Source organism: Gobio gobio (assembly GCF_949357685.1).
Source record: "Gobio gobio genome assembly, chromosome: 16".
NCBI classification, from domain to species: Eukaryota; Metazoa; Chordata; class Actinopteri; order Cypriniformes; family Gobionidae; genus Gobio; species Gobio gobio.
This window is the reverse complement of record NC_137109.1, coordinates 3708597-3727016: the sequence shown is the minus strand read 5'-3', so window position 1 is coordinate 3727016 and position 18420 is coordinate 3708597. Positions and strand designations below refer to the sequence as shown.

At 39.4% G+C, this 18420-nt stretch overlaps 1 protein-coding gene across 1 annotated transcript in view; it reads right to left on the bottom strand.

The window, feature by feature from the left end:
• The window catches only part of polr1a (RNA polymerase I subunit A), a 62664-nt gene extending 44262 nt beyond the window's left edge, over nucleotides 1-18402 (bottom strand). Inside the window, exons 1-11 of the mRNA XM_079838933.1 lie at nucleotides 18251-18402; nucleotides 13272-13476; nucleotides 5220-5369; nucleotides 5032-5139; nucleotides 4859-4944; nucleotides 4660-4742; nucleotides 2194-2274; nucleotides 2006-2111; nucleotides 1728-1890; nucleotides 577-753; nucleotides 366-488 (exon numbers count right to left, since the gene is read on the bottom strand). Of these exons, the coding sequence (XP_079695059.1) occupies nucleotides 366-488; nucleotides 577-753; nucleotides 1728-1890; nucleotides 2006-2111; nucleotides 2194-2274; nucleotides 4660-4742; nucleotides 4859-4944; nucleotides 5032-5139; nucleotides 5220-5369; nucleotides 13272-13476; nucleotides 18251-18327 (1359 nt within the window). The 5' untranslated portion in view covers nucleotides 18328-18402. The remainder of the gene's footprint in view (nucleotides 1-365; nucleotides 489-576; nucleotides 754-1727; nucleotides 1891-2005; nucleotides 2112-2193; nucleotides 2275-4659; nucleotides 4743-4858; nucleotides 4945-5031; nucleotides 5140-5219; nucleotides 5370-13271; nucleotides 13477-18250) is intronic.
• Nucleotides 18403-18420: the final 18 nt, after the last annotated feature.

Genomic DNA, 18420 nt, shown 5'->3' with positions numbered 1-18420 from the left:
TTGACAGTGCGAAGGACTTTCATTTTGACGGCGCTGAGAACGCCAGAGACTCACAGCACACAGCCCTCACATTTTCTGTCATTATCCTCATCGTTTTTGTCATCCAACACTAGTTTTTATTTAGTTATCGTCTCGTTTTCGTCAGTGAAAAAAGGTTGTTGACGAAAATTATGACGAAAATTATTCGTCAACGAAATTAACACCGCTTCCGAGAAACATCGCATGTAGCTATATTTCGTTATTAGGTGAGTAGTTGCTCATTACAGTCAGCCAGGTCACCCAGTGTGGGTTTATTTAGCAATAATGACCAGCTGACCCAACATTATCCCTCACATATCATACCATACAGTCAAATGAAGACTCACCATTGGTATTCCAATCTCATTGGTTCCGATGTACATATCAGGACAGATGACCGAGCGAGCAGCAAAATCCACACGCTTCCCCATCATGTGCTTCCTGAACAGGCCATCCTTCTTCTCCAGGAGCTGAGACACATTCAAAAGAGACGGACATTATTTCTCATTATTTCCAATCTTGAGTGGGAGCATTGCGATCTGTCACACACACACTGACCTGGCGGACGCCGGGGAACTTCTCCGTCATCAGCTTGTCCATGTCGCTGTCAAACACGATGTTGACGTGACTCTGCAGGCGGATCCAGATGTTATAGAGCTTGTCTGTGAGGGTCAGTCCTGGGATGTTTATTAGGAAGGACTGATCGATCTCCCTGCTCTCTGGGGCATCACCACACTGAACACACACACACACACACACACACATAAACATGCGAACTCATGCTTACGGGATTTTCAATAATCATCTTTTAAAGGGTTAGTTCACCCAAAAATGTAAATTGTGTCATTAATGACTGAGCCTCATGTGGTTGGACACCCGTCAGACCTCCGTTCATCTTCAGACACAAATGAAGATATTTTAGTGTAAATCTGATGCTCTGAAAGGCCTCCATTGGCTCAACTTTACACTCTCAAGACCCTTAAAAGACACTAAAGACTAAAGTTACAAAGTCCATCTCACTACAGCGGCTCTACAATAACTTTATGAAGACGAGAATAGTTTCTGTGCGCAAAAAACCCTAAATAACGACTTACATAGTGATGACGATTTCAAAACACGGCATCATGAAGCTTCGAAGCGTTATGAATCAGTGAGTCGATTCAGCGGTTCAGAGCGTTATGAATCAGTGAGTCGAATCAGCGGTTCAGAGCGTTATGAATCAGTGAGTCGATTCAGCGGTTCAGAGCGTTATGAATCAGTGAGTCGAATCATGATTCAGATCGCGTGTCAAACCGCCAAACTGCTGAAATTACGTGACTTTGGCGATTCAAACCGCTGAATCGACTCACTGATTCATAACGCTTCGAAGCTTCATGATGCATTATTTTGAAACCGGTCATCATGATATAAAACGTTATTTAGGGTTTTTTTGCGCACAAAAACTATTCTCGTCTTCATAAAGTTATTGTAGAGCCGCTGTAGTGAGATGGACTTTGTAACTTTAGTCTTTAGTGTCTTTTAAGGGTCTTGAGAGTGTAAAGTTGAGCCAATGGAGGCCTTTCAGAGCATCAGATTTACACTAAAATATCTTCATTTGTGTCTGAAGATGAACGGAGGTCTGACGGGTGTCCAACCACATGAGGCTCAGTCATTAATGACACAATTTACATTTTTGGGTGAACTAACCCTTTAACATACACTCTTCTCACCTCATCCATCTCTGTCTGAGCTTCTTCAACTGCGCTGGCGTTCTCAGTAGCGATCAGTGCCAGCAATTTCTGAATGGTCAAATTATCCTTCAACACGGACTGCATGTTCACAGTCTGACCATTGGTGAACATCTGGTCTCCCAAACGACTGATGGGCCGGAACCTGCAAAATGCCACACACACACACACACACACACACACACACACACACAAATCATCCAGCCAAAGATCTCTCTGGAAGAGGAACTATATGATCATCAAACAGGACATCAACTCACTTGCACGGAGGAACCACCAGCAAATCCAAGAAGAAAACTTCCGGATTGAAGCCCGTCTCCGACTTGCTCAAGTTAAACCCGGACAACAGATGCTTCAGGAAGAAACCTGGAGAGGTCACAATGATCCACTTCAGTGTTTGCATTGCGAATCCTAGAAAGAGATGTGACGTAATGTCGCGCAGTCTTACCCTCGTTCTCCCAGAGTTTGATGACATGCTCTCGCGCCACACTCGGAGTCAGGAATCCACGCTTGGCCAGCTGTGAATCATCTGGGAGCGAACGCAAACAGACACACACTCACAACCCACCGCAGATCACATGTACACGCAAGATTTCTGTGAGTCTACTGTGCAGGACTTGTTTACTGCGAATGGAGCCGATCTGAGACACCAATCATAAGCTATCAAACTTATTTCGAGAGTCAAATGCTTCGTTCCTGAATGAGTCAGCCATTTGCATGAATCAGTTGAGTGAATGATTCAATGACCCACTCATTAAGAAAGTCATATGTTTTGTTCCTGAATGAATCAGCCGTTTGAATGTAATGGTTTAGTTAATGATTCAATGATTTGCTCATTAAGAGAGTCAAATGCTTCGTTCCTGAATGAATCAGCCGTTTGAATGAATTGGTTGAATCTCAATGACTCACTCATTAAGAGAGTCAAATGCTTTGTTCCTGAATGAGTCAGCTGTTTGAATGAATCAGTTGAGTGAATGATTTAATGACTCACTCATTAAGAGAGTCAAATGCTTTGTTCCTGAACGTGTCAGCTGTTTGAATGAATCAGTTGAGTCAATGATTCAATGACTCACTCATTAAGGGAGTCAAATGCTTTGTTCCTGAATGTGTCAGCTGTTTGAATGAATCAGTTGAGTGAATGATTTAATGACTCACTCATTAAGAGAGTCAAATGCTTTGTTCCTGAACATGTCAGCTGTTTGAATGAATCAGTTGAATCTCAATGACTCACTCATTAAGAGAGTCAAATGCTTTGTTCCTGAATGAGTCAGCCGTTTGAATGAATCAGCTGAGTGAATGATTCAATGACTCACTCATTAAGAGAGTCAAATGCTTTGTTCCTGAATGAATCGGTTGAGTGAATGATTCAATGACTCACTCATTAAGAGAGTCAAATGCTTCGTTCCTGAATGAATCAGCCGTTTGAATGAATTGGTTGAATCTCAATGACTCACTCATTAAGAGAGTCAAATGCTTTGTTCCTGAATGAGTCAGCTGTTTGAATGAATCAGTTGAGTGAATGATTTAATGACTCACTCATTAAGAGAGTCAAATGCTTTGTTCCTGAACGTGTCAGCTGTTTGAATGAATCAGTTGAGTCAATGATTCAATGACTCACTCATTAAGGGAGTCAAATGCTTTGTTCCTGAATGTGTCAGCTGTTTGAATGAATCAGTTGAGTGAATGATTTAATGACTCACTCATTAAGAGAGTCAAATGCTTTGTTCCTGAACATGTCAGCTGTTTGAATGAATCAGTTGAATCTCAATGACTCACTCATTAAGAGAGTCAAATGCTTTGTTCCTGAATGAGTCAGCCGTTTGAATGAATCAGCTGAGTGAATGATTCAATGACTCACTCATTAAGAGAGTCAAATGCTTTGTTCCTGAATGAATCGGTTGAGTGAATGATTCAATGACTCACTCATTAAGAGAGTCAAATGCTTTGTTCCTGAATGAATCAGCTGTTTGAATGAATCGGTTGAATCTCAATGACTCACTTACTAAGAGAGTCAAATGCTTTATTCCTGAATGAATCAGCCGTTTGAATGTAATGGTTTAGTGAATGATTCAATGATTTGCTCATTAAGAGAGTCAAATGCTTTGTTCCTGAACGTGTCAGCTGTTTGAATGAATCAGTTGAATCTCAATGACTCACTCATTAAGAGAGTCAAATGCTTTGTTCCTGAATGAGTCAGCCATTTGAATGAATCAGTTGAGTCAATGATTCAATGACTCACTCATTAAGAGAGTCAAATGCTTTGTTCCTGAATGAATCGGTTGAGTGATTGATTCAATGACTCACTCATTAAGAGAGTGAAATGCTTTGTTCCTGAATGAATCAGCCGTTTGAATGTAAATGTTTAGTGAATGATTCAATGATTCGCTCATTAAGAGAGTCAAATGATTTGTTCCTGAATGAATCGGTTGAGTGAATGATTCAATGACTCACTCATTAAGAGAGTCAAATGCTTTGTTCCTGAATGAATCAGCCGTTTGAATGAATCGGTTGAATCTCAATGACTCACTCACTTAGAGAGTCAATTGCTCCGTTCCTGAATGAATCAGCCGTTTGAATGAATCGGTTGACTCTCAATGACTCACTCATGAACAGTGACTCTCTGCCTCCTCCTGGCGGTTTAATTTCACATGTAAAGTGTGTTTTGAATCGTTTCCTTCAGTGTGTGTGTGTGTGTGTGTGTGTGTGTGAAACATCAGCTCATCATCTGTGTATGTGTAAGCGCAGGTTAAACTCATTCCTGCTCCTCTGAGCTCATTAATCATCTGTGTAAATGATCTAAATCCACTTCAGATGAGCTTCTGTGTGTCCTCTGACCTGCACACATGAGTTTAGCTGAGACTGGTTTCATTATCGAGATATAATTCTCTTGTCAGTATCGCACCGCTGAACTCACCGGGCTGTTCTGAGCCTGTGCTTGATGAATTCGAGAGGATGAGTTTGCTGTTGTGTTCTCGGCGCACGGCCACTCTGCTGCTTCTGAAACACACACACACACACACTCTCTCTCACAACAGAACGAGGCTCCACACAAAAATCCGCAAGTATGCTTCACTAAAAAATGAGAGAATGGGGGGAAAAGTTGAGCTCCTTACCTGCAATTCGGACATTTCCTCGCGTCCATGTGTATCCTCCAGAAACTGCTGATGAGACTGAACTTCTTCTCACAGATGTGTTTGATCTGGAGTCCAAACAAATGTATAAGACGCAAACCGAAAGCGCACAGAGACAGTGTGAAGGAGAGGAGAAGGAGGAGTTTCAGACTCACAGGAGATGTGTGCTGCTGGCCTTCATTGGCTTTGAGGACCGGAGCGATGAACGCATCCAGAGTGGCCTGGATTTCAATTCCGGACGGCTGAGCTTGGACCTCCAGCAGCTTAGAGAGGGCGACAAAAGCATATGAGCACCTGGGTGGCAGGACGGGCCTGTGAGGAGAGCGCTTGGACCGGTTCTGACCTGATTGAGCACACACTCCAGCTCATACACCTCATTCAGCGCACCCACATCCAGCAGCTTCAGCTGACCCAGCAGCAGATGAAGAGCCGCCCTCGGACACAACAGCAGGTGACAGGACAGGCATGATCCCCGGATGAGCAAAAACAGTTTCTGTGAAGAGATTGAGATTAGGGGAGGGCAAAGATATGACAAAAATACCACTTTACACATTCTGCCAACTGCACTATATTGCCAAAAGTGTTGGGATGCCTGTTAAAGGGTAAGCACACCCAAAAATGTAAATTGTGTCATTAATGACTGAGCCTCATGTGGTTGGACACCCGTCAGACCTCCGTTCATCTTCAGACACAAATGAAGATATTTTAGTGTAAATCTGATGCTCTGAAAGGCCTCCATTGGCTCAACTTTACACTCTCAAGACCCTTAAAAGACACTAAAGACTAAAGTTACAAAGTCCATCTCACTACAGTGGCTCTAAAATAACTTTATGAAGACGAGAATAGTTTCTGTGCGCAAAAAAACCCTAAATAACGACTTATATAGTGATGACGATTTCAAAACACGGCCTCATGAAGCTTCGAAGCGTTATGAATCAGTGAGTCGATTCAGCGGTTCAGAGCGTTATGAATCAGTGAGTCGATTCAGCGGTTCAGAGCGTTATGAATCAGTGAGTCGATTCAGTGGTTCAGAGCGTTATGAATCAGTGAGTCGATTCAGCGGTTCAGAGCGTTATGAATCAGTGAGTCGATTCAGCAGTTTGAATCGCCAAATTTCAGCAGTTTGGCGGTTTGACACGCGATCCGAATCATGAATCGACTCACTGAATTATAACGCTTCGAAGCTTTATGAGGCCGTGTTTTGAAATCAGTTTTGTTTGTTTTTGTTTTTCTTGTTTTGTTTTGTTTTACAGAGCCATCAGATTTACACTAAAATATCTTCATTTGTGTCTGAAGATGAACGGAGGTCTGACGGGTGTCCAACCACATGAGGGTCAGACATTAATGACACAATTTACATTTTTGGGTGAACTAACCCTTTAAAGACTTGCGTTAAAAATATATTAAATGACCCAAAAAATCATGTTAAAAATAGAAAAAAAATAATAAATAAAAAATAATTACAATTATAAAATATATATATATTAGGGATGCCACAATTCTCAATATAATATTGAACTGTTCGGTACGGCCTTCACGGTTCAATACGCGCTTGTGAATTGTGTTTTTTCGGTTTTGCATTTAATTAATTGTTTTTCTACAAATTCTATGATTTGCCTCCATCCCAATACTGAACAATGCGACATACATTCACATCACAGGTTAGTGTGTAGACTTATAATCACGTTTTAAAGCCTTGCCGGCTCAATCGCGTGCGCGGTTTTAACATGCGCTTTTCCGAGCGCGCGCACTAAACGCCTGTCAAACACGTGATTACTGAACTAAGTAGTCGTCTTAATGCGCTAATACTGTCAAATACACACAAGGTTAACATAAACACAGTCAGTTATGTCTAAAGTGAAAGTAAAATCACGTGTGTCTGTATATTAGATGCGCGCAGGTCTTTAATTGACAGCCGCGCAGCCTATAGTGAACACGCTGTCCTTAAAGGGGCAGTTCACCTCTAAAATGATGTCATTATTTACTCACTCTAATATTGTTCCAAACCTGTATTCATTTCTCGATGACAGAATTTGTATTGAGTGAACTATCCCTTTAATGTTAATACAACAACAAAAGACAAAGAGAAAATCACTCACTGCTCTTGACTGAAGAACTTTAATACAGTAGCTTTAATAAGAATCTGTGTATATTTTATAGTGAAGTCTATGTAGTGTTTTATTTTTACATTTATTCATTCAATTCCATACTTAAATGCTGCTGTACAGCTCTGAGCTGCCAGTGTAAATCTTTATATATATTTATTTTATATTATCCAATACACTAGGAAGGTGTACAAAGTTTTTTTTTTTTTTTAAAGTAAAGTTTTAAGTTTAAGTAAGGTTTTTCAATTCTTTTAAGTAAAATAAAGAAAGAGTATTGCAATAAAAAATAGTATTTTTTCTCCTTAAGCTCTTGCTGTTCCTGTCGCCTAAGAATAGAATAACAAAAAACTGATGTGACAAGCCATCAGAACCAAACCGAAAACCGTGGGTAAAAACCGAGGTGTGTATTGAACCGTGGAGTAACTGTATTGTTGCATCCCTAATATATATATATATATATATATTTTTTTTTTTTTAAATATAATTTTTAATAAAAATAATCTTAAATATTCTAAAATAATAATGGATTAGAATAGACAAATGCAGATACTAAGGCACCACAATGTTATTTGGAAGAAAATGGCGGCGCACTTGAACTTTCCTCTATCAGATTATATTGAAAAGATCGAAAATTGGCATCTTCACTCTTTATTGAAATATTATAAAAAATATGTGAATGATTTTGTGATCATATTTGCGTAGTTGTGCTCGGAGTCGATCGCTTTATTTGGGATAACGCAATGACACATGACAAACTGTGCGGCAATTTTGGGCCGGGCCACCATTGAAATTATGAACGTGCAAAAACAAGAGAGAACCAACGAAATATTAATAACTGATCAATGTTTACTTTATCGCCCTGGAACACAAACACACACCAATGAATCCTAAAAATACATAAATCACACCTCCAGTTAAAGACTTGTGTTAAAAATGTATTAAATTACCCCAAAAAATCCTGTTAAAAACAGAAAATCAAATATTTATATATATATATATTAAATATCAATTTGAATGAAAATCAATATTCTAACATAAATAGACAAATGCAGATAGTAAGGGGCCACAAAATGGCGGCGCACTTGAACTTGAAAAGACACTGGTCTCAGTCCGGCCTGACATCACATTATTAAAAATACGTGAATGATTTTATGATCATATTTGCGTAGTTGTGCTCGAAGTCTCATCTCTGAGTGAGAGAGAGTCCAGCAGGAGATGAAGAAAAGACAGGAATTAGACTGGAAGTTTGAGCTGAAAGAAGATAAACCCCCTCATTAAATTAGACTGAAATAGAAGGAGTGGGTCTCAAACATCTGTGTGTGCAGGAAATATGGGCACATCAGAGACTCTTTATGCCTCCTCAGCTCGTGAGCACTAATTTCACTAAAGATACACCATATTGGCAAAGGTTTTGTGACGCCTGCCTTTACATGAGACGCTTTGTGCACTGGTCAGTCATGCTGGGACAGGAAGGGGTCGTCCTCAAACTGTTCCCACAAAGCTGGGAGCATGAAATTGTCCAAAATGTCTTGGTGACGCATTAAGAGTTCCTTTCACTGGAACTAAGGTGCCAAAGATTGTAAAATAAATCAAGCCGTTTAATCCAAGTCTTCTGAAGAGACACAATCTCTTTATATGATGAACAGATTTAATTTAGGGTTTTATTCCCACAGTACACACCCCGCAAAAAAATGCATAATAATCAAATAACGAAGCATCCTCTGAATGTAATAACACAAAATGGGTATCATTTTAAAGCTTAGAATCTCAGCGTTTCAATAAATCTATCCACTTTGATAATAAAAAAAGAGTAATTCCTCTAAAACGGAGTGCACCGCCCGCTAACACCACCTAGCTGCGACAAAAAATGAATTGTCATATTTTTCAAAAATCATGCATGGATCAACATAAAATAGGTGTCAATAGAAAGCTAAGAGTATAAACTTTACAATAAATGTAGCCATTATGAGCATCTCCAAAGTAGTGATGAGTTATTTGCTGATAAAATGAAAAGAAAAAAAAAATCATAATTTATGGAGGGGGGATTATTATGTTCTGCCAGGTGTCAAACACATCATACAGCTCAGATAGTCATGTGTCATATCATTAGCCTCTTAGCATAATTGCCTAAGTCACTTTTTTGGCCAATCTGATCCTGATATGGCATTCACATGGCGTTTTTCACTCTTAACTTCAACTTTTAACGTTATTATTTACAACAGATTCTCACGAATAAAAAGAGCCCAAAGTCACCATAATCTGTCTTTTAGATCTAAAGATATTCCTCGTTGAAGTATAACACACAAAACAGCACTGCGGACATGAGCGGAGTACAAAAATAACAGTGCTTAGACGTGGCGTTTTCACTGATAACTTCATGAAACATGCTCTGATCGTTAAAAACGCACATCTTTATTTACAGAGACCAAGGACACAATAATCCATCACTCGGACCGAAAGTTATTACTCATGAAATTATAACATCACAGGCGCAAATATGCTAAATAAGCTATTGTAGTCGCATTTTCGCTGATAACTTCATGAAACATGCATCGTTAAAAATGGCACATCCTTATTTACAGCAGACTCTCACAATTAAAAAGAGGCCGTTTAGAGGAATAACCCAGAGCTCGACATGAGTCGGTCAAAATGGACAGATGCATTGGAGAGCTGAGCTTCTATCAGTCCCTCCAGAAAAACGCGATTATGCGATCGCGTGATTTAACGCATAATCAGCCAAAGTCCGCATATTCATGCGGGGGCCGCATTTTTTCAAATACGCCGCACTTTCGCCGCATAAATTGCCTATTTCCGCGTGCAAAATATGCGGGGCTATCATGATTTCATAATCCCCGCATTTTCGTTGCAAAAAAAGTCATATATATTAGCAGAAAGTTGAAAAATTTTCGTTTACTTCACACAAGAGCCGCCATTTCCGCCTATTGCCATGGGAACGTTTTGAAGTGACGTGATTACCCGACGCGAACGTCATCGAAAAGCTTCAAACCCCGTGGAGAAACCATAGATACCGGTGAAACCATGATGAAGCACAAACTCCCATTGGCCAACAACAATAACAGCAAAAGAGCAAAGCAGTTTCCCTGTGTGCTGACTGATTTCAAAACACAGCTTTGAAGCGTTATGAATCAATGAGTTGATTCAGCGGTTTGAAGCGTTATGAATCAATGAGTCGATTCAGCGGTTTGAAGCGTTATGAATCAATGAGTCGATTCAGCGGTTTGAAGCGTTATGAATCAATGAGTCGATTCAGCGGTTTGAAGCGTTATGAATCAATGAGTCGATTCAGCGGTTTGAAGCGTTATGAATCAATGAGTCGATTCAGCGGTTTGAAGCGTTATGAATCAATGAGTCGATTCAGCGGTTTGAAGCGTTATGAATCAATGAGTTGATTCAGCGGGTTGGATCGCCAAAGTCACGTATTTCAGCAGTTTGACACGCGATCCGAATCATGAATCGACTCGATGATTCATAGCATCATGATGCTGTGTTTTGAAATCATCACTATATAAGTCGTTATTTAGTTTTTTTTGCACACAATAACTATTATCGTCGCTTCATAAAGTTATTGTAGAACCACTGTAGTGAGATGGACTTTGTAACGACGTCTTTAGTAGGCTACCTTTTATGGGTCTTGAGAGTGTACATTGTGCCAATGGAGGCCTTTCTGAGCCATCGGAATTCAACTAAAATATCTTAATTTGTGTCCAACAACATAAAGGGAAGTCATTAATGACAGAATTTTCATTTTTAGGTGAACTAACCCTTTAAGAGATTGCACTTTGTGCATTGGAAGCACTCAAATGTCTGTTTTGTATAGCGACATCTGTAAAACAGGAAGTTATTTATAATTTTTTTCAGAAGTTGTAGCATATTCCTTTTGTAAAGCTACAGAACTTGATTGACTAAATGTTTTGTAAATTTGAGCCATTATTAAGGTCTTCAATAAAACAAGATGAGAACTTAAATATTCCAGCACTTTCTGTGATGTAGTGCTTTTTTTCTCTTTCTCATCAAACCGCAGTTTTTGCAAGTTCCCGCAATTTTATCGCATAAAATTGCATAAATATCCCGCATTTTTCATCGCATTTTTTAAGAAAACGTGCCGCATAATCAAGGATTTTTGCCCGCAACAATCACAAAAAAAAGCCGCATTTTTCTGGAAGGACTGTTCTATGCTTTACAATGATACGTGTGATTATATAATATATATATAATATTATATAAATTATATCGTAATAATATATTTTATCAGCAGTTTCTCAGCATTAAATTGTCCAAATGTAATTGAAAACTTATCTTCAAAAAATATAAAAAAAGTGTTCTAACAAATGATACATACTTTTTGACTCTCCTTGCAATAGTTTGAGTTATGAGTTTTTAATGTTGTGTATGTCACTCAATTCTTCCTGGATGTCAAGGATTGGACAAAAACGCCACCTTTGTTCCAAACGCTGTAACTTTTGATTACTTTATGACATCACCACAGGCCGTCTTTACAAGGGACACAGCGGTGTAGCATAAAGGTAGAATATGTGAAAAATAATGCGTTTAAAAAAATAAATAAACCTTTAAGGACTACAACAAACGGCTGGTAGGGACTACAACGAGTTAGTGACATCACTAACCCTAACATTTACATAAGCCCCGCCCCCGGGAACATGTGGAGAAGAGGAAGAGTTGCTGTAGTCGATCCAGTGCGAACACAAATGTCATAAAGCAAGATGACATCATCAGTTATAAGCGTAATTACACTAAACTATCCCTGTTCTCTCTTCATCAGCAGATATCCTCTGGCTCATCTTACCCCAAACCAGTGCTTTAGAGATGATCATAAGAGAATATGCTAATCAATGACTGAAGATCATAACTCATAAACTCATCAGCTATCCCTTCAGAAGCGTCCTGTCTCGTTCTACGTGTGTGTGTGTGTGTGTGTGTGTGTGTGTGTCCTGTCTCGTTCTACATCTTGTCTCTTCTTCTGGAGTCTCTCCATCATTGACTGACTCCGAAAAGGATAAAAAAAAGGCTGATATTATCTGTGTGTGTGTGTGTGTGTGTGTGTGTGAGGTGATCAGAGCTGCTGACATGAGCTCTTGAAGCTCCGCCCTCTTCCAGTAAGGGTACGAGGAGCAGCAGCTCATTTGCATTTAAAGGGACACACAAAAATGGCAAAAAGTGACAATTTTAACATGTTCTAAAAATGATCTGTGGGGTATTTTGAGCTCAAACGTCACATACACACTCAGAGACTTATTTTACATCTTGTAAAAAGGGGCATTATAGGACCCCTTTAATCAATTAAAGGACAGACTCTTTCAAAAACATAAAAAAACCTAACGTTTCCAAAACTTTTGGCCAGCAGTGTAACTCAGATTGTGTTTTGAAGAGTCAAAGTGGGAGTTGTCATCAAAAAGATCTTAATTTGAACAACATGAGGGCGAGTAAATGACGACAGAATTTTCATTTTTGAGTGAACTCCATCCCTTTAACTCCAGATTAACACATGAATTAGGGATCGACCGATATGGATTTTTTAGTGCCGATGCCGATTTTTTTTCCTCAGCCTTAGCCGATGACCGATACGAGCTGCCGATTCTCTTGAGCCGATATTTGGAGCCGATACTGCTTTTGCTCCCTCAATTTACATCATAAAAATGACACAATGATCATGATGATAACAACTTAAAATTTACAATCTAAAAAAGGAACATTTATTGAACTAAAAAAAACTATATTTAACAAAGAGTAAAAACAGGTGTGGTAGAACAAGAAAAAAAAGTTAATTTGTGAAAATAAATTCTGAAAATAAATATTTAAGCATAAATAAAATAATGACACTATTGCACACAGTATCAACAAGCAAGCAGCATAATAAAGTGCACACTGACTGTACTATACTTCATTTAAAACTATTTACAACCTAGTCATTTAATGGTTATAGGTGCACTTCACTGAATCTCTTGTAGAAACACCAGCGGTAATTCAGAAAGAAATCTCCCAGTGCTCCACGTGAAACTTCAGTCTTTCCACCTTTTACCATCGTGTCAATTCTCAATTGATTTTGATTAATATGCGCGAGGGAGAGCGAGACGTGAGAGCTGCCCTGTGGACGCCTGTCTGGAAATAATGCAGGGGAAAAAATATCGGCGAACGCAGCAGCCTTATATCAGCCGATGCCGATACACGTAAAAATCACAAATATCGGCCGGCCGGTATATCGGTCTAACACTAACATGAAGTGTGTGAAACCTGCGAGGAGGAGAGCTTACGTCAAAGAAGAGAGGGTTGTAGACGGGCAGAGGCAGCTCGACGATGCCGAAGTGTCCCGGACAGCGGGTGAAGTCCTGCATGCAGGTGGAGCAGATCTCCTTGTTATCAGAAGGACCCAGTGCCAGGTCATAAAGCCCGTTCGGGGCGGCACTGCCCACACTGTCCAGCAGCACCGCATTCGTGATCGTCTTCACACTCAGCTTCCTGTCACACACACACACACACACACACACACACACACACACACAAAGGTCAAGTCAAGCCACTGTTAGTATTTCTATAGAGCTTTATACTGTACAACACAGATGGGTTCAAACAAAGCAGCTTCACAAGCAAATGGACATTAAAGGCACAGTATAGCCGCGTTTCCACCGCAGGAACTTTACCCCGGAACCAGGAACTTTGGGGGGGAACTCGGTGTGTTTCGACCGCAGGAACCAGGGTCTAAATGAAGTTCCGGGTAAATATTTCCCCCTCCAAACGGCCCTGCTTGCGAGGTGGGACTTTTCAAAAGTTCGCGAACTTTCGGGGGTGGGACTTGGGCGCTGAACATGCTGATTGGTTGAGCTCTCGCAGCTATTTTTTTTTTCCACCGCCATATTTACAAGTCTTTTGCGAGGTGAGTTCTGTGGGTTTTGCGTTCAATAAATATTTTTTTTGCAACAATGGAGTTCAACAATAAATTCGACCGATGGACCGACGACGAGGTTCAGGCTTTATTGAGCATATATGCGGAGGAGGACATCCAGCGGGAACTGGAAACGGCGACCCGTAATGAAAAGGTATAACGTTACCTGAAGATATCGACTCGGTTCCAGTCACACTGGAAAACAGTGCAGAGAGAAATTGAAGAAATTAAGACAAGATTACAAGAAATTAAAGGATCATAACAACCGGAGCGGTTCCGACCGGCGTATCAACAAGTGGTATGACCGCCTGGACGCGTTGTTGGAACACAGACCGTCATTTTCTAGGGCAGCGGTAACGAAAGACTCGGCTAGTGCGTTGTTGGAAACCATCCAGGAATCCGAGTGGGTTGAAGGTAAATATCTCATCTTGGTATCATCTATTAAACTCGTTGCAGTGTTTAAACACGTTGCAGTAACTTTTTTCAACGTGCTTTTCCAGGTGTAACGAGTGGCCCTGATGAATCGCAGGCAACGGAGACCAGCGTGTTTTCCCCCGCGGTCACCAGTACGTTATAAAGCTGACAAAAATGTGTATATATTTAAAAACTGATGTGTAATCCTTAATGGTTTTGTTGTTTTTAATTGTAAACTTAAATTGCCCATGATAAAATTTGCACACTGGGCATTGTTCAAGCTGGCCAAACAATTGTTCATTATTTGTAGTGAAAACACTTTAAATAATTAATTGATGGTTTCTATTGTTTCATGGTTGCCTTGTGTATTCATTTCCATGTGTTTCTGTGCAAGTTTTCTACTTAGGGAAAAGGAAAAAGGACTGTGACTTTTCTTGATGCACTGAGGGACATGGAGGATGCTAACCGGCCGTCCTGCAGCATGGACAAGAACAGCCTGACCAATATATGCAGCTGTTACTGGATAGCCAGGCCGAGGAGAGATGAGGAGGCAAGAGCTGGCATTCCACCAGTCAGAAGCGGAAGAAAGCAGAGGGACTTTCAGACCGGGTTTCTGTCTGTTCTTGGACAGTTTGTCCAGTCGTTCAAGAAGTAGCCACAATGACCAGCCGCTTGAATTAAGCATTTGCTCTACCACACTTGTACTTTATATATTGTACGTGTTGGCACAGCTCTTGGACAGGTTACTGAAAAATACACTTTTTTTATATTGTTGTTTTCACATTTTATATTTTCATTTTATTGTTCTAGTAATTTATTTGTCTTTGCACACTTTTATTTTAATTTTGTAAGAACTAATCTGTCTAAAATAAAGTAAAATGTGTAAAATGTCACTGTGTCTTTAATTTCCACATTCTAACTATATAACCACTTTCTAATTGTAGTGTAGGAAGCAAATAAAAGGGCTGCTGCTCGCAAGTCTTTCTGAATATGCAGATAAACATATCTAGAAAACCCAAATATTATATTTTTAAATGTATAACTATGTGAATGTAGTATAATAACTTATAACCACAACTTAAGTGAAGTCATAAGTGTGGTCCTGCTTCATTTCAAATTTGAGGAAGAAGTCTCTAAAATTATGCATTTAATGAAGCATATTGTAATACTAGTCATGTGATTATTTTTTTTTGTGAATGTTAAGAGATGTTATTGTGATAAAAAATAAAATACTTGCAGTCTAGTACCTAATCTTTCAACCGCTTAATTCAGTCTATTGTTTTCATTCAATTAACTTTTCACACATCTGTCTTGAATGACTGAAACCTCATTATCCTTTTATAGAAAATGTTTTGTTTTGGAATTGAGCTATTACAACACATTCAGATTTTGGATTGCCCATCATCCCATTTTGCATTAAAATGGTCAAACCAGGTGAAAGTGCACGTTTAAATAAGCAGTGTTGGTAATGTGTGTACATATAATCAGCAAAAGCAGCGCTGCTTGCATCACCTACACTTGTTATTGTTGCAGACAGTATCGCGCAAAAGTGATTCATGTCCGTCGGTGACTGGGAGGAGCAGCCGCGCGCATTCCCACGTCACCGGACTAATTTGCCTAATCTCCCCGGTACTTTAGACCGCGGTGGAAACGCAGATTGTAGCAGGTCTGGGGGAGAAAAAGTTCCTGGGAAAAAAGTTCCTGGTACAAATAGTTCCGGGTAATTTCGGTGGAAACGCGGCTAATGTAATTTTTTTGTCACTCTGTGCGGTAAATCAACAACAGCAGATTTACACAATCAGACTAACTGTGTTGAGCTGGAGAACAATGAGGAGTTTCTGTCCATCAATGATCCAAACAGTGGCTAATAAAACACATCAGATATTAAAGCGGCGCTAGTGTTGCCATGGTTACCACACAAAAACAGGCGTGATGTCACTAGCCGCGCGTCTCCATTACGGATTTGAGCAAAACTTTTGCTATATTTTCTAAAAGTGGATAAAAAAATATTGCGAAATGACAGCGTTTCCATTAACTGATGTTATGCGACTAAAAAAATTTTTTCCTCTCGTGATAAATCATTCCAAAAATCATGCTACGTATGTTGCTAGGTTTATGTATATCCCAGCCACCGCACGCCATTATTATTAATGGAAAGAGACGTGTGTGTGTGTGTGTGTGTGTGTTATAGCACTGATGGCAAGGAAAGCACCTTATACTTGAGCGGCACATATGAGGTGTTATGATCAATTGTGGCATTTTATATTCTATTGTTTTTTATGAGTTTAATAAAGTCTTCTGTCCAAACACACCAAAGAATGATGGACTTGTACATACGCAGGTTATTGTGACGCATTGCTGCCACATACAGAGACGAGCCAAAAGTTTGAATCTTCATGATGGTAACTCAAAGGGGTTTTTACCACTTCGTTATTTTGGCTTGGAATTTCGTTTTTTGGAAATATAAACTGAATTTAGAAATGCTTTTGAAATGAAAAACTTTGCGTTTAATAAACAAAATATATTTTTGAAATGAAGACAGCGTTTGGAGTGGAGTGCAGAATAATCCGTTCCCTGAGTCCACGGCCTTTGCTGTTATTGAGTGTACACAAATAAAAACTGTATGGCTAAAAATGACGGAGTATTGGGAGTTTCCGCTGGAATAAGGAAAAAATCCATCAAAAGGCGCCGACGACTTCGTTGGACAGAGGGTTAAAGAAAACATAGCCTATTTAGTTTCATATAGTTAGGCTATGTCTAAATATTATAATCTTTTAATTTCATATGTTGATTATGAAAAGTGAGCAGCATGAGTTAGGCACATAATCAGATGCGCATGTCTGGAGACATGGATTTTGAACACTTCATTGAATTGTGTTTTGTAGAAAGTTCTTTCTTTAAAATTTATTTCGTTTTGTATAAATTGTATTTTAATTTTGATCAATGTTTAATCAACTATTTGGCTGTATATTTAATAAATAAGACGCAAACCAAGATCGTCGGGAATGATTGATGTGCGTAACTGGCCTGTTTCCTCAGTCTTTGAGCAAGGCTGAAACTATAGCGTTTTTCTGTTTTAATACATTTCTGGAATATATGTCTTAATTACAGTAGGCCCATAGGTAGTTTTGTGTCTGTACTGGGGTACGTCATTATAAAGTTACGCCACTTTCCTTATTAGGAGAAAATATGTTGTTTTAACGACATAAGATCTCGTTATTAGACACACTTGAGTGGAAGAAAAACATATATATGTAGGCCCTGTGTGAGAGCAATGCGTGACCTGGTGACCTGTAAATGCGGAAAAAAAACTGTTTCCGTTGCAGTTTTGCGAAAATTTCCTTTTTCGAATTGCCTGAAAAACCACCTCATGCGAGCGTAAAAACTTTTTTGCGATATATGGGAGTTTTGCGCAATTTGAAGGGTAATGGAAACGCGGCTACTGATAGGCAACACACACACACACACACACACACACACACACACACACACACACACAGGCCGTGTACTGGATAAAATCACTGATTTCTCTGGATTTAAACATTATTGGAAACATTTGGGATAATGTCAACACAATATATAACACTGATCTAGTGGCTTCTGGATATTTTAATCCAAAAAACTTACATATTGTGCCTTAAACTAAGATTAATAAATGCTGTAGATGTATGGTTCACGTTAATTAATGTAGTTAACTAATATTAACTGTTCAGTTCAAAAACTGTGTAAAGTTAAAGTGGACTGCATTGTTGAGCTTATATTACTTTACTGCTTACATTTGACTCAAAGGTAAAGGAGTGTTTTAAAACAGCATGTGGGGCATGTTGTCACAGAGCTCAACTGTATGTTTTGGTAATAACGGGCTTTACAGTAACATGCTAGTTCTTTAGCTGTGTAGTTATGTAGTTGTGCAAGTGTATTATTATTATGTATTACCTTAATTCCTCAACGGAGTACAAGCCAAACGACATGCCCTCCAATCGCCTCCATGGTGTTTCTTTTGAAAACTGCATTTTCTTAATAAAACATGTAAGTTACATTACGATTGAAAACTGTGTGTGTTGCCCATGTGCGTCATGTGGAGCTGTAACACGTGGGGCCGAGCC